This window comes from Rhyacophila brunnea, unplaced genomic scaffold (assembly GCF_057557595.1).
Source record: "Rhyacophila brunnea isolate RB1 unplaced genomic scaffold, BYU_Rbru_1.0 scaffold_15, whole genome shotgun sequence".
NCBI classification, from domain to species: Eukaryota; Metazoa; Arthropoda; class Insecta; order Trichoptera; family Rhyacophilidae; genus Rhyacophila; species Rhyacophila brunnea.
Window position 1 is genome coordinate 35978058 of NW_028232806.1, and position 18018 is coordinate 35996075.

An 18018-nucleotide genomic window follows, 5' to 3' on the forward strand; every position below is an offset into this window, starting at 1 on the left:
GGTGTTTTGTACCCTTACGCCTCCGCTTGGTGTGCCATTGCTATCCGTTTTCATCCTACTTACTTCTACACATTGATATACTACTGGATGAATCATATGCTTCTTAAAATGATGCCCGATTTTCAGCGAGTCGGCCTTTGTCAAAACTTACTGAGTAAGCCCGGTCTAGCTTGTATCTTACTCTAACTAATAGTCAGCGAATGACGACTTGCTCTGTCTGTTTTGCGTTGCAGCTACCCTTAGGTTCACTATTCCAAGAACGCAAATTTAGTTTTACAGCCAGGGCAATACGGGTGAAATTCGGGAATCCATGTTAACGGTCTTAACGCATTATACTCGTACCTACAAGGAAATATTATAAGACGATATTCGTTATATCTTTTGTGGTACGTTTTTAAAATGACACTTGTATGGGAACTGCTCATCTAGTAGTATATCAATGCTTCTACAGTACTAAACTGTTGTGACCAGGGAACTCAGAAATAATGGGAACTGAAATACCTAACGGGTGTGCAGTAACAGACAACCAATTTAAGTGTGGAAGAATATGGGATAAACTCAAACACGTGTCAAGAATACGCTTGTCCTTTTTCTGACAACTGCTGTCAGTTTATGCTCTGACGCTTATTCAATATTGTTTTATTTTAAGGTTGCAACACACACGCCTATAATGTGTGGTTCATTTTTGTCGGACACAAACACATTCCAAACCCTGCCTCAAAATGTAGTGTACTGGTTTATAGCCTAACGAATTTATATTTATTAATCTGTTCTGTAGTTGTGAAGATACTCTCAGGAAGAGGTTAGACTAGCTATATATACTTACTCTCACGCAGGAAAGCTGAACAATTTACATAATATATCACCACAGTAGACTGTAGTATATACCTACATCTCGCATTTTGAAAAATTATTGCTATTTCATATTAGGAAATACTATTTGCTGTCATTAACAGTTTGTCAAAAATAAAAGAGTCCCTATAATCGACTCTGCATATTTACCTATAAGTTTGTTCCAGATAACTCAGACATAATGGGAACTGAAATACCTAACGGGTAAGGAGAAGCAGGCAACCAATCTCGAGTAAAGAAGAATACGAGATAAATTTAAACACGTGCCAAGAAAACGTCATACGTCGAATACTGACAACTGCTCTCGGTTTATGCATTGACATTCATTTAATATTGGTGTATTACACACACTATTGCACGTATATAATGGGTGGTACATTTTCGTAGGACACTCACACATTCAAAACCCTGCGTCAAAATTTACTGTATAAGAGAGATTTCAAATTACGTTCAAGCTAAATACCCGATTTTCCGCTATTTAGGTTGATCTACTGTTTCTGACGTAGGCATATGACGTCACGTCACGTCATCACTGCTTATTCAAAATGGCTTAATTAATTAATTATTCTGTTATATGGGACAGATACCTTTACTCGCAGCTATGTTTACATAATAGATTCCATTTTTTTACCATGTTCGATCCTAAGAATATTATGTGGGCCTCCCTAGAGTGGATGTTGTATTAACAGATTTTTTGTATTTCAATTAAATTAATACCTCTACCTAAGGTTATTAATACATTAGAAAACTCTGCATAAATTTTTGTTCATGTTTTTTAACTACATATTTTCATAATGTATACTATTTAATTTAAGATTTTCTATGTGAAAGATTGTTCATGTATAAGCCAATGGCAAAATCCCAAACAAAATTATTGTGCAGGCTGCATTACATTTGCAATATCACATGATGTAAATGAGCTATCTGAAATGCGATTCTAGAATAGCCTTAAACTAATTATTACAAAAACGTTTAGCCATTATTGTTAAGTGTACTTTTATCGGTTTGATTGACTCAATCGATCTGATTAATGGCAACATTTAATAAAATAATTGGCGGCAAAGTTTGAAAAAAGAAGCACGACCATTTTGAGAAATTGTTCGCTTCCTGTTTATTCAATGATTATGTTTTAACTTTTTTTACATTATAATACACATTACGGTTAACAAAGTGGAAGCAAAGGTTAACTTTTTACCGAAAGGTTATTTCTAAAATAATTGAATCGATAAATTAATATTGAAAGTATTTCATACATATGTGCACATTGTATGATTAAAATATGTTTTATTCAATACGTATAGCATTTACCATTGAAAATACATAACTAAGAAAATTTTCAGAAACATACTATTTAGAAAAAAACTATCGAAGGGTGGGGGTAGGCTGTTAATATCCGATATAAATAGTGCACACTAAATTTTATCAGTCATACGTAGGTATATGTTTTTATTGAACTAGGACTATAATTATTTACATATGGTGTTGGTTAGTGTTTAAAAATCAATTTAACCCAATCTAAACCAAACCATATTAGTTTTGGTATACTTTGGGCGATACGATAAAATTATGCACACTCTTTTATTCATACTTATTTGTTTTTGTTGTATGAAAAATACATATTACACATATTATTGTTGGTTAATTTTTTGAATCCATTAAGCTCTGCCTAAACCAAACCATAATAGATAAAATACATGATTATATTTATAAAATATCCAACATTATGTATGATAATGCCATAGTTTTAGATATTTTGTAGATACACTTACGTGTATTTTTTGACTATTATCAGAATTCTAATAAAGGCTTGGTCTACGCGGGTTTTAATTAATTTTAAAAAACTAATCAATACTGCCTGCATATTGTAGTCTTAGTTCAATGAAAATGTATGACTAACAAAGTTAAATGTGATCTAGCTATGTCCAATATTGACAGCCTACCTCCACCCTTCGCCAGTGCTAACCACAAAGTAATCAGCTTACGTAAGGAAATTTTGGTGATTTGGATTATGTTGAGTTCACCAGAGGTGTCATATGAGCAATATTTTTTTTCATTTTTATCTTCATTTCAGGCTTTAATTATCGGTGACAGAACCTTTCTTTCAAATACCTATCGACAGTCCGCTTTCCGGGGTTTTGCTTATGGTCCCAATATTCTGATCCATGTGTGAGAACTGTTCAGTAGCAGGGTAGTGTATGGCATGACCACCATAAAACCCATGTAAATATATCCACGTCGACTATTCCCATCGTATCCGGAAATTTGTACGTAAACAGTTCAACGCAGGACACTTATTCGTGAAACATGAGTTCGTGTAACATTTAATCAAATGACGAGTTCTTCGTTGAAAATTTCACCGTGGAGTATATTTGTACGTATGCTACAACATGTGACGAATTTTATAAGATGTCTTTACTAGGTTAGGTTATGTTAGGTTAAGTTAGGTTAGGTTAGGGTTAATTTAATTGGAACAGTACTATTTGCAAACTATCGCCGCATTTTGTAGATACGTACAAATGTATTCCACGGTGAAATGTTCAACGAAGAACTCGTCATTTGATAAAATGTTTCACGTACTGCGGCGTACGAATAAGTGTCCCACGATGAACTGCATATGTACAACTTACATGTAACACTATTCCCATAGACTGAAAGGAGGATACATTAACGTGACAAACTAAAATGCATATTGTTACCTATTGCAAATAGCATATTTATCACATATTTAAGTTTATCTCATATTTTTCCACACTCAGGATATTTGGCCTGTTATACCACACCCAGTAGGATAAGCCAGTTCCCATTCATTTTGCGTTTCTTGGTTGCCAAATATTTTTAGAATAATTCCAGGCCAAAATAAAATAAAATTAAATTAAAAGTTTTAATAATATGAACTCGAGAATAACTTACTTTCGCATGGACACCTTTTTGTCGTTGATAACTATTTTATATAAATATTATATTATAAATACTACATTTTAAAAAGGTATGCTTTATTCATAAACTGTTGTTATATAAAATATCCATTATACTAGTTTATAAAAATTGTTGGAATTTATGGTTTTAACTTTATTGGTTTAATTTAATAAAACGCAAATTTTTGTAGTACTTTTTCCATTTTTATTAATTATAATATCTAGACCGGTTTCGTCCGCATCAGAGGAACATTTTCAATTAATCAGTTGAAAAAAAATAATTAAAGTGGAATTGCGTTTTATTCAATTAAATTAATAATACAATGCATTTCATGAATTGACAGAACACAATAAAAAAGTTTTAAATTTATTTTTTATTATGAAGGGAGGCTCAAAATCTGTCAGTGCGTCAGGCCTCCACGTACTTAAGCCAATCACTGCTCTCAATGATATAACCAACTAATATATTGTAACATAGCTTTCAATATTGTATTTAATAATTTTATATTAGTTTTAAATTTATTGTAAGTAGATATTAATTTCACAAAATTATAATGCGTCAATAACATTGAGCTACTTTATAAGCTATTTGTTGACGAATTTAAAAGCGGGCGATTCAGCTACTGCGATTGTGATGATGACACACAAAACTTTCCATCCGCTGAGAAGCCAACAGGCCAGCGACTATTTTGACAGAACGTAGTTCGTTTTTTTACCGGGAGGTCGCTACTACGCTCTACTGCGCAGACGCAGTTGGCCCACACACCGGCGTGTAGCGTGTAAAGTTGACCGGCTTTCAACTTTTCTCGGTAGATTGTTTACAATCTGCTTGTTAGCCTGTTCGATGATGACACTGAGCGACTTTACAGGCAGATTGTAAATTCGCCAACAAGCAGCTCGTAAAGTAGCTCAATGTCATTGACGCTTAAACAAAAGAAAATCTTATTCCAACACATCATGACGTAAAAAATTAAATATATTTTTTATATCATAATATTGTGTATCCATTATCAATTTGGTGTTTTGATATAAATATTATTATCTTAGTAGTAATTACCAAATATTTGTTATCTGAAGTGTTTTTACAGATAATTATTTTCGCCAAGTGACCAGCACTGCTTTCATAATGTTTTCAAGTATATTTTGCAAGCCCATGTTATTATTAAACACATAATAATACTATGTTACATGAGGTTATTAATTTATGCTCTGCTTGAGATTGGATATCTGATAGATAACTTAATACACTGTATGTCAGTAGCGAAGGGTGGAGGTGGGCTATTAAGATACGCCATAAATAGTGCACATTAAACATTGTTCGTCATACGGATTTGTTTTTATTGAGCTAATACTACAATTTATGTATGGAATTGGTTAGTTTTTAAAATTCAATTAATGCCTACCTAAACCAAACCATACCTAATAGTTTTGGTATACTTTAGGCGATACGACAAAATTGTGGTCACTTTTTCATTCATTATTTTTGTTTTCGTTGGATTATGAATACAATATACCTATCACAAATATTGTTGATTATTTTTTTTAAGTTCATTAAGCCCTGCCTAAACCAAACTACGAGTATAATAGATAAAACATACCTATTATTCTATCTATAAAATATCCAAAGTTATGTACGATATAATTGCATAATTTTAGATATTTTATAGATAGACGAGTATTATTTGACTATTATTTATTATGGCTTGGTTTCGCAGGATACCTATAATTGAATTTTAAAAATTAACCAACACTGTCTGTAAATTGTAGTTTTATTTCAATGAAAACAAATACGTATGACTGACAAAGTTTAGTATGCACTATTTATGGCGGATCTTAAGAGCCTACCTCCACCTTTCGCCACTGCTGTACGTAGGTAGGCATTGCAGGAACTAATTCTAATCGATTGATCATTTTAACAGATCATAAATGCCCTTCAGACGTAATGAATTAACTTTGGAATGCCTCTTTGTTCCAGCAAGTGGCGACACCGACAGTGGTGAAGAAGATCCTTCGATTGAAACAAGAGAATCCAGGAATGTTTGCGTGGGAGATCAGAGAGAGACTGCTGAGTCAGCGCGTATGCGACCCTCATTCCATTCCCTCCGTCAGTTCAGTCAACAGGATCCTCAGGAACGGAGGAGCCTGGGGTGAAGACCTAATTATGCAGCATCAAGGTAACGTATATGATAAAGCATATTATCTAATTAATCATGGGGGGGGGGGGGCTGAGAAGGCCCTAGCTTGGGGGTCCGAACTCAGGAGGGGCCCGGCGAGGCGAGTTGATCAGATAAGTGAGATAAACATACATTAAAAATCTGCTTCACTATTAAAAAAAAGTTGCCTGCATTTTCCTTCAGTGATATGTGGTTGTACGATACAATTTTTAATTGAGTGTCATTACTCGACAACTCCATAATTCAAATGGATGTATTAAAATATACAAAAAAAAATACTAAAAATACACATTAATTTAACCGCGTACGCCATTTAGAAAACGCTACTGTAGAGCGTCACACTGCCTTTATCCTTCGCGATAGGTAGGGGGGCCGCCAAAGATCCTAGCCTGGGGGCCCGCTGCAGAATAAGCGGGCCATGTAATTAATACACCACTGGCTGTAGTCTGTATAATATAATATGTAGGCTGAAGTGTGGTTTTTCTGTTGTTTGGAATGTCATTCGTATGCAGACAATAATGTATGACTTTATTTGACAGCTGTTCCTGGTTACTATTTAAAAAAAAATGAGCTATTAAAATTGTAAAAAAGAAAATTATATAGGAAAAGGTAGATCATGAGTATTATGACAATAATAGGTGGGTTAATTATATGAAAATAGTCTAATTATTAGAATAAAATAAAAATGGAATTAGGGGACACCCGGGTTTGAACCGGGGACCTCTCGATCTGCAGTCGAATGCTCTACCACTGAGCTATATCCCCATATGCACTGTGTGAAAGACTACAGAATGAAATATACTTATTCAAGCGATAAAATGCTAGCGTGGGCATTAATGTGTTAGGATTCATAATAGGCGAGCTATCAAAACAATGACATTTTTTTATTACTAAACATTTTGTTTTGATTGCATATATTTTCTTCAAAATATATTCTGTCCGAGGTGTATTTACACTCGGGCTACTGAAGGATGTTATCTTAATGAAATAATATGTTTTTTGAAAGCTGTTAAGTTAAAGTTATGTAAGAAATTGAATAGTGCGACTGACATGTATACATATTTATTTTAATTTTTAACTTAATTCACAGATATAAATCTAAGAGAACATTAATAAGGGGATACGTAGCCTGGATATTGTTATAATAAAAATATTTATAAAAGTATATAATAATAATATTAATAATATTTTAAGAGTTTTTCCTACGAACTCACGAAAATTGTATCAATTTAAGAACAATTTATTGGAAGCACTGTTTTTTTTATTTTAGCCAAAATATCAATTGTTACATACTCAAATATTGTGAATTATTCGTTGAATAAAATAAATAGGTTATTAACAATTATGTATTAGAATCTATTTTACCACGTTTTTCTTAGCTCGTATTCTTGTTTGTCCGGTGGTTGTTTATCCAGTACAAATCTTGCAATCGATTTTTAACTAACTTTCCGACAAGCTTGATATTTGAAACTTTTAGAATATATCAGAACACGATGCCAATGCATTTTTTTAATACTTTTAGCCATATTTAATTAGAATTGAATTCATTTTCAGTTAAATCTGTTTTGTATGAAAACTTATTTCGGAAGAAATCCGTAATCTAATCCACTATTATTGGTTGCTAAGGGTGTGGTTCTAGCAACGAAATTATTAATATATACCTACGTGCGTTACTATGGAAATCAAAATGATATTTCAGAATTATATACTTGTTTGTTTGTTGCAAAATAGCGAAAAAATGATTTGTTGACAATTGCCTTATTTGTCCGAAATTATTAATACATAGAATTGTCAAGTTTATATGATTCAACAGAAAATTTAAAAACGTGGTACATAAAAAGTTCTTTTTATCTTGTAATTATATAAGGTAACTACACGTTATCAAATAATATTAAATATTGTAATTATTATTGATAGCTCACTTGTAGTCAATCGTCGTGTATTTTAACCCACACATTAAAAAAGGAAGCGTCGTGTAGGCATAGCAACAAATTAAACATTAATATTTTTAAAACAAATACTACAATGTTATCTTTTATCAATAGCTCTATGTATTGCTCTATATCGACATTTTTATCAATAATTATGCCTATTGATGCGAAATTATTTATTATCAGAACAGATTAAATAAGAGGGAGTCATTTGAATTTTTTGTATTACAAAATTTTTTGGTGATTCCTCACTTTCTATCTTCAGATTTTTTGTTAGTTTATCTCATTGTTTATGGTAAAGGTCCCACAATGTGGGCCATGTCATGCTTAGCGTAGGTCAAAATGGAGCTTTTATGGTATTTTTAGAGTATAACCCTGGATATTCCTTAAACGTTGTAGATAATCTATTTATATAATTTTGATGTTCAAATACGCGCGTTACCATAATCTTACTCCCTACTTCATTTATCGTTTGTCAATTTATGGCTACGGCCGTATGTTGTAGCTTAACCACTGGGAAATGCCAATAGAAAAGGCGTATTTCAAAAAAATTATACCTTATTCTTAGGTCAATAATTATTATAAAGCAAACATTATTCGTAGAATGTTTATCACATTTGAATGGTCAAAGACATAGCTTATAATCAATATCTTTAAAAGTATCTTTAAATGTGTAAATCTTGCCCATTTTTTGAATAATAAAATGCCTAATTCTTGTCAAATTTGGGATCACAGAGATTATCAATATAATTTTTTATTGTAAATATTTCACTATAATAATGTCAACATAAATTTTACTAATGGTTTTATAAATGATTTTAAAAATTAATAATTATAAAAAATCTTAACACCACTTCACATGGACGTACTGAAATATGACTATATTCTAAAACATTAGAGCGAGAGGTTTAAAAGAATACTATTTTATGTAATAAAAATACTTTATGCAGTCATCAAATGTTTAAAATAAATATAAAGGATAATAAGGCTTCAAAATTATGTAAATAGATTATCTTCAACGTTTAAGGAATGTCCAGGATCATGCTTTGAAAATAGCATAAAAGCTCTATTTTGACGTACGCTGAGCATGTCCCCCTTAATACGTATTAAAATAATAACTTCATTATTTTATATTATACATAAAATATATTTTGCCAACGACATCTTTTCTAACCAGAGTTCTAATCGCAATTGGGCATTATTTTTCTATACCTATCTCTTTTAGTACCTGTTTTCTTTTTTTCGTGAAATATCTATTACAAAAAGATAAGATATAATATTTTTTGTTCAGTAAAATACTGAAAATGAACAATATTCAAATCCTGTAAATATGGCCTTAGGACTTTTTTTCAGTTACCTACCACAATAAGGTTAACTTCAATAAGGCACCCTTCACCACTGATATATACATATATATAATATATATATATATATATATATATATATATATATATATATATACATATATATGTTACGCCGAATGTGCGAAATTGAATATTACATGAAATGGGCAAAATTTTGCTTAAATCATGAAAAATGCAAGCCCGTTGCCTTATTCATGAATTAGACAAAATATCTGGAGAGTGCGTGAAATCGGCAGTAATTTTTCTGCCTACTTCATGTCTTGGACAAATTAGATAGTAGCGCTAGGGTGGTATTTTTTGCAACTAAACTAAATGTATCAAATGCTCATGGATTGGTCAAAATGTACATTTATATTATTATCTATGGTCAAAATAGATGATCGCGCTCCGTGGTGTTTTTTGCAACTAAACAAATGTGTCAAATGTCATTGATTTGAATGACGTTCATATCCATTTACTATGCGCAAAAAAAATCTAGAACTATAATATGATAACGGAAGAATTTTATTGAAAAGTATTTTCGCGATTTGATTCATGCTTGGGTATCAATTGTGCAATGGTCGATTGAATGTTTGTGATAGTTTGTTGACACTTGATAGCTAACCTCAAAATGGACATTCAGTTGAATAATTTAATTCAGAATTACAAAACCTAACCTAACCTAACCTAATAATAATAATATTATATTATGTCCAATTAAAACTAATAAAACTATGCGTATTAAATTTACTTTTTCTTCTCTCATGTTGACAGTTCAAGAATTCCATACCGTGGCGAATTCATGTACTCAGCAGAAAAATTACCTAATTCATAAATAAGGCAACAGGCTTGACTATTACATGAATTAGCCAAAATTTTGCCCATTTCATGTAATAGTCAATTTCGCACATTCGGTTTAACATATATATATATATATTAAGCCATGTCTGATCCTCAAAAGATTATATGGGCCCCTACAGTGTGAAAGTTGTATTAACAGATTTTTTTTAACGAGAAATTGATGTTGGCCACTTGATCAACGCGATAAGACCATACTCTGGGTCCAAACACACATTGAAAAACAGGATTTGAACCCAGACCCCATACATTATCCGCTCGTCTATCGTAGGCGTTGAAATATTACTCAAAGCATAACAAAATCCCTGTAACTAACATCAAAAGGGCACATTATATAACACAACCATACAAACTCATACGAACTAATAAACAAAAAAGCAATCATTGATATTATTAGGTATGTATCATCAACTTATCGCTGTTATCTTCAGTGACGTCCCTAGACAAAATGCCGCCCCTAGGCAGTACCAAAATTCCGACACATTTTTTTATACAGTACTTTTTATCATCCTTTCATGACGCCAATATCTATGAATTGTGTTGTATGTTGTATGTATGAAACATTACTAACAATATATAGGTACCTATACTACTAAATCTAAATTAAATGCCATCTCTACTTCAATAAACAATATTGTGAGTCTACGGTTTCAGATAGGTACATTTAAAAATATACCGGACAACTTCCATAACTCGCGAGTGACTGTGAAGAACGTGACGTCCAACGACAACGGAAGTGAACTAGACATCGCAAACCCGACAAAATATAAAGTCCTGTTGAAAATTGTATAGTACTTATCTAATTAATAGATATATTTTGCCCCTAAGCGACGCTCAATTTGCCTACCCCCACGAGACGTCACTGGTTATCTTCAATAATAATTGGATAGAAAACAAGACATTATTATTTTTACTAGATATATTGGTGATTTGAATATATATTATGGTTTGTATTTTTTTTTATCAAAGTCAGTCAGACCCTAAACCCTCCGTTGGAATTAAATTAAAATACTTTAACATTTAGATGTTATACCTACCTCTGAAATAACAAACAAATGGGTAGTCATTTAGACAATGTATTATGTTGTTATAAACCACCAAAATTAAAATCTCATCGCTGTAAAATTTACGATTCAATTCACGTGTAAACTAACGTACAATGAGTCTCTCTTTCAAGTTAAATATACCTAACTTTATTACTTACTGGCAACTTTAAATAACATACCTGCACATGTTGCTAATTACATGAGCGTTTAGGTATAGAGGCAAACAATCATTCGTATAAAAGGTGCAGTAATAAATGAAGATCACGACTGTATTGGAAATTTTTGAAAAATATCGGAAAGTATTATAATAATAGTAACATAATATATAACAACATAATTACAAGATAAAAAGAACTTTTAATACACAACGTTTTTAAATTTTCTGTTAAATCATATAAACTTGACTTGACTAGCTTAAATGATCAAAAAAAAATGTACTTGATAGAAATAAAACTGAAATGTCATTTTGACATGTCATATTGATTTCCATAGTAACGCATGTATATATTAATAATTTAGTTGCTAGGACCCCAGACACCTAGCAACCAATAATGGTGTCGAAATAACTTTTCATACAAAACAGAGTTAAGTGAAAATGAATTCAATTCTACTTAAATATGGCTAAAAGTATTTAAAAAATGCATTGGCATCGTGTTCTGATATACTATAAAAGTTTCAAATGTCTAGCTAGTTGGAAAATTAGTTTAAAATCGATTGCAAGATTTGTACCGGATAAACAACCACCGGACAAATAAGAATACGACCTAATAAAAACGTTGTAAAATAGTAACATCTATCAACTGACGATCTCAGACGATAATTAAGTACTCGTCACTCTAATTTATCACATTACATTGATTATATAATATAATTATTAGTCGATATCAAACCTTTCAATCCATCAGTTCATAAATAATCTGTTAATTGAATAATCGTTCCTCGCATACTGCGTTTGTCCACAATATACATTAAACTATCAAAATAATAAAGCCATACTATCATGTAATAATAAAATCAATATAAAACAATAAACAAACACTAAAATAGTTTTATTAACCAAATATGTATCCATATCAAAGATTAAGCTTAGTAGTTGGACATCATAACAAATTAAAATACCAAACAACTATAAATGGTGATCCCGACGGAAAGTGATGACTGATGAACAATTATTACAATATTATTCTAATGGCAAAGGTACAGCAACTAAATAATTTAATAATTACAAGATAAAAAGAACTTTTTATATACTTACAACGTTTTTAAATTTTCTGTTGAATCACATAAACTTGACTTGACTAGCTTAAATGATCAAAAAAAAAATTGTATTTGAGAGAAATAATACTGAAATGTCATTTTGATACTCATATTGATTTCCATAGTAACGCACGTATATATTAATAATTTTCTAGCAACTAATAATATTGGATTGTATTACGGATTTCTTCCGAAATAACTTTTCATACAAAATAGAATTAACTGAAAATGAATTCAATTCTACTTAAAAATGGCTAAAAGTGTTAAAAAATGCATTGGCATCGTGTTCTGATGTATTCTAAAAGTTTCAAATGTCTAGCTAGTCGGGAAGTTAGTTAAAAATCGATTGCAAGATTTGTACCGGACAAACAACCACCGGACAAATAAGAATACGACCTAATAAAAACGTTGTAAAAATAAAATACTATCTGTGACTTTTACCCCCAATTCATCCCCTGCGATAATAATAAGCTTCGGGATTTGAAGAAGAACCCTTCCCCCGGCACGCGACCGCTGGCAATAAAACAATTTGGACAAATAACTTTGGGGCAATTTTAGACTCTTCACCAACAGGACACGTGGGGGTAAATTAAGGCCCTGTTGCAAATTACGGCATACTTAATGCATGTAGTGCAGGTAAGATTTCTTGGACTTGCGCAGGTGACTGGTCATTATTAAAGTGTTTGTTTTATTATGAGATATGTTGCCAATGATGGCCACCGGGAATAGGCAGTGACGGAACATGATTTATGCGGAAAATGATGCACATTTATTTTTACAATAATTTGAGTAAGTACCTAGATTTAGTTTAGGTCCTTTAGAATAAAATTATGCTTGCGGTTACTTGATATAACTAACTACATACCTTAGTCAAAGTATAAGTCCAAAATTATCCATGTTTGAAGTTACAAATCATTTAGATCTGTAATATTGCGGAAAGTTTAAGAACTTTGTATGAGCTTAATACTCTCTACTATCTCAATTCAAAATAATACACTAATGCACAAAAATATACATCACACTGATGCATTACCATAGCATCATAAATATACATCACATTAATGCATTACCATAGTATACCTTAACAATAATTTATAGTAAAACAGTCAACTTCTTAAAATATTTTCAAAATACTTTAGTGAAGTAACTCAACTACAACGCATTTCACATTTTGTTTTGAGTTACTACGTTAAACACTTGGGACAACAAGTGTCTATAGACGGATGTATATTTGATGAAATTGTTCGCAGAGTATAGCTAGGCTGGAGTGCTTTTGGCCGCCTGAATAATATCTTCAAAAGTGACCTTCCACTGTGCCTAAAGCGCAAAATGTTCAACCTGTGTGTGCTTCCCGTGATCACATATGCGTGTGAAACATGGACCCTAAGTAAAAGAGAGATCCAGAAACTTAGAGTAGCATAACGTGGTATGGAGAGGTGCATGCTGGGCATAACGCGAAAGGACAAAAAGAGGAATAAGTGGATAAGGAAGCAGACAAGGGTTTGCGATGTAATAGAGTTTATTAAAAGTCTTAAATGGAGATGGGCTGGACACATAGCTCGAAGAAGAGACAATCGTTGGACAAATCTAGTCATCCAGTGGTATCCAAGAAGTACAAAACGTCCGCAAGGTAGACCTAGAGGCCGCTGGATCGATGAAATGATAAAGTTCTGTGGAAGTACGCGGCAACGCAATGCACAGGACCGAGAGAAGTGGAAGCAGCTTGAAGAGGCCTTCATACAGCAGTGGATAGATTCAGGCTGATGATAATGATGATGACTACGTTAAAGCAATAAATAAAGCAAAAAAAATGAATAAAACTGCATTATTAACTACAAAATGATAATTTTTGACTTAAGGCGAAGTCTTCACTGAGCCTTTTTTAAAGAGGCACCTAGCGGAAAAATACGAAGCTTGCAATTTGAGACATTTTTTTGATAATTTACAATTTCAACTGTATTAATGAATAAATATGTATCTGAAAACATTAAAAATAAAAATATTTTTTATTTTAAGTCACAGACAAACTTACAATTGTAAAAAATGTAATAAAATGTGAATTTGTTCTATCGGTCCGCACCCTATTATTACATATATTTTATGGTCATATTTATTATTAAAATTTAGTTTATTAAGTTTTCTAAGCATCACCTAAGCGATTTTTGACATTTTCATAGTTTTAATATTTTTTATATCTATTTTAAAAAACATCGATTTTTATAAAAAATATAAATGTGTATAACTTGAAATCCTTTTTATTTATATCAAATAAATTATTTTTATAAATATAAATAAAATATTTATATTAATATAAATATAAAGGATTTTAAGTTATACACATTTATATTTTTTATAAAAATCGATGTTTTTTAAAATAGATATAAAAAATATTAAAACTATGAATTTGTCAGAAATCGCTTAGGTGATGCTTAAAAAACTTAATAAACTAAATTTTAATAATAAATATGACCATAAAATATATGTAATAATAGGGTGCGGACCGATAGAACAAATTCACATTTTATTACATTTTTTACAATTGTAAGTTTGTCTTTGACTTAAAATAAAAAATATTTTTATTTTTAATGTTTTCAAATACATATGTATTCATTAATACAGTTGAAATTGTAAATTATCAAAAAAATGTCTCAAATTGCAAGCTTCGTATTTTTCCGCTAGGTGCCTCTTTAAAAAAGGCTCAGTGAAGACTTCGCCTTAATACACTAAAGTAGGTACTCATGGTGCGATATATTGTATCTGTTCGAAATTCAAAGATTGTGTATATCTAGTAAAGTTGACATGTAGTTTTCTTTCTTTCTTTCCATAGAAAATAACATTATAAAATATTCAAATTCAAACTTATTTATTTTTACATACCGTGAACATCACAAATTATAAATTTAAGACGTTCACAATATGATATTTAAAAACAAAGAAACAGTGTAAAGAAGAAATAAATATGTGCAGTAGGTACCTATCACAAAAATAGTATGAACATGAAAGTAAAAGGTACAATAATTATAAAAAAATATACAAATTATAAAGCATAGAAGCACACCGAATGAGCTAAGTGGACTCTATTTTAAGAATTTATTAAACAGCGCCCACCCATACTCATTCTCACGTAGGTGGAAAACATCAACATGCGAAGCGATTTGGTTGAACAGAGTTATTTCCCTCCCAATTGGCATCACCAATGGCATGTTAGTTCTGCACCTTAGGAGAACAAACAATAATTGATGCTCCCGATTTCTCTGATAGTTATCAGGGACACTCATTTACAACACGTATATGTACACCACGTAAGCATACCTAAGAGAAAGCCAGTTGGATAGTAGTGATAGTTAGTAAACACATAACCTCAAATAAAGGAGTCACAAATTTTTATTTCGAACTCGATCCGCCATAAGGTCGTATTTCAACTGATGCAGGGCGCATGCAATCGGCCCACTCTCGAGCCGGCTTCTAACTAAGGAAGTATAAAGAATTTTGAATACAGTAACATTGGAAAATAGTGCACATTTCTTTTTACAATTTTTTTAACGCAGTAGAACGATAGTAGCGAACCTGCCGGTAAAAAAAACTAACTACACTGTGTAAAGACTCATTTTGAGGTTAACCGATTTTCAAAACCTGTCAAATAGTACCATAAAATGACAAAACCGCGTCTCATTTACTCTTAAAGAATTAGATTGGAGAGACAGTCAGCACTTTTACGTGTAAACAGTTATTATCGCGTCTCACCCGAAGAAGATAGACTATCCACATGGGAAGCGAACCTAGCCTCTGAGGGTCTCGAAGATTGGGTAAAGCCAGCAGAGCATCTCCATGTACATGTAAATGGAAAGCCCTAAACAGACTGAGAACCATGGTAGGGCACACTCGAGACAACATGGTGAAGTGGGGTTCTCGGATGACCAAACATGTGAGTGCGGTGAAAGGCAAAGCATGGAGCACATTTTTTCATGCAAGGCTCCAATTTCGACGAGATCCTGTAAGCCAAGGAAAATGGTGTTGCCTTCGCCAACTTTTGGAGCGACACATTGTAGCTATTGAAGACCCGACCGACGAAGAAGATCGCGATGGTTTAAAATACACTCTATTAGTGCAAGTAAATCCATGCACGTGTACAGACGCTATTATACTTATCGCATTCTAGTTAGGTACATATTAATTATTCACAGGTTTTATCATAACTACATATTTATTTTGCAGTATAATTTGCTGTTAAGAGCGTACATAACTGAAACGGCAAATAAATTTCAACTGTATGTGGAACGAAATTACGGCCGCGATGCCATTCGAAGAGCGATAGTCGAGGTATCTGCACGTCGACTCGTTTTGTCATGGTGTCAGATGAAAATATTCTTAAATCGTGTAAAGATGACTAAAAAACTTTACGTATGTACTTAAAAAATAAAACATGTCAATGAATATACTATTATTATTACGAATATAATAATAAACATAACATAAAAAGGACGCATGTTGAACTTTTATGACAAATTATATTTCGTTCGGCTTGCGTCATTTGCACCCGCGACCCGCAATCCGCGCATCGCCTAGTCACGATCTTTTTAGACCATGCCTCAGCTGAGGTATAGCCTTAGCTCAAAAACCACTATAATAGTTATAATATTGATAAAATTTGCACAGCTTATAATTAGGGCCCGGATTTATATGCTAGTGCATGTTTTGTTAGGGTGTATGCACAGCTACGAGAGATACGCAGAAATCCGTTTTGAAAGACACAGAATCCAAAAATAAAATTTCATTGTACATATAAATGCATATTTGAGACGTTAGAGCATATTTGAGACATTGGTGCATATTTCATAAATAAATGCATATTTTTGGGCTTTTGCATTTATAATTTTAGTTTTTTTTAAATTAGTTTATCGAAATATAACTAAATTATGTAGGTAGATAGTTTAGATGCACTTGCATTTTTTTAATGGCATCCCCGAACTGTGGATTTACAAAATGTCAACTCGGGCACCTTTATTTAAATTTTTCCCCATCACCTCTGTGGACGTTGAGAGGTCGTTTTCCGCATATAAACAAAATACTGACAAAAATTTAATGTCTAAACACATGAAAAAAAATATTTTAACTTATTTTTTCGGACAAAAAAATAGCAAATAATATTTAGGAATAGTTAAGTGTGTCGTTTTTGTTTTTTTAACTGGTGTTTCGTTTACATTGCATTTCTTATTCAATTATTTTTACTTGTAAACAAACTTTTTTAAAATTGTGATTGATTAACTTTAAATTGATTATTTGTGTTTGTTTGTTATTGTATTACCTATATTGATTAAGATTATTGATTTGTTATTCGATTTTATATCAGTAATATTAGGTGAAGTGAGTATTTACAATTTTTTTCATAAACAATGTCAATTTTTAACTGCATATTTCTTCGGTTTTAGTGCATATTTTAATGGTTTTAAGTGCATACGTGCATGCATATAATCATGTTTTTTGTTGCATATAAATCCGCTCCCTACTTATATTACTATATTATTGGTCAAATTGTTCAAGTCAATATACCTAAGTCTATTCATTCATTCTGTATACCTACCGGTCTAATTATTGTTCTTACTATATTTCATGCGGGCAAAGTCGTAGCAATTTCTAATTAT

At 31.8% G+C, this 18018-nt stretch overlaps 1 protein-coding gene and 1 non-coding gene across 2 annotated transcripts in view; one reads left to right on the top strand and one right to left on the bottom strand.

Moving 5' to 3' along the window:
• Window positions 1-18018, top strand: part of Poxn (paired box pox-neuro) — a 139864-nt gene that overhangs the window by 115845 nt on the left and 6001 nt on the right. Inside the window, exon 4 of the mRNA XM_085942915.1 lies at window positions 5743-5941. Coding sequence (XP_085799041.1) covers window positions 5743-5941 — 199 coding nt within the window. The remainder of the gene's footprint in view (window positions 1-5742; window positions 5942-18018) is intronic.
• TRNAC-GCA (transfer RNA cysteine (anticodon GCA)) lies at window positions 6635-6706 on the bottom strand. The gene has a single exon. It is a non-coding gene; the product is annotated as a tRNA-Cys (tRNA).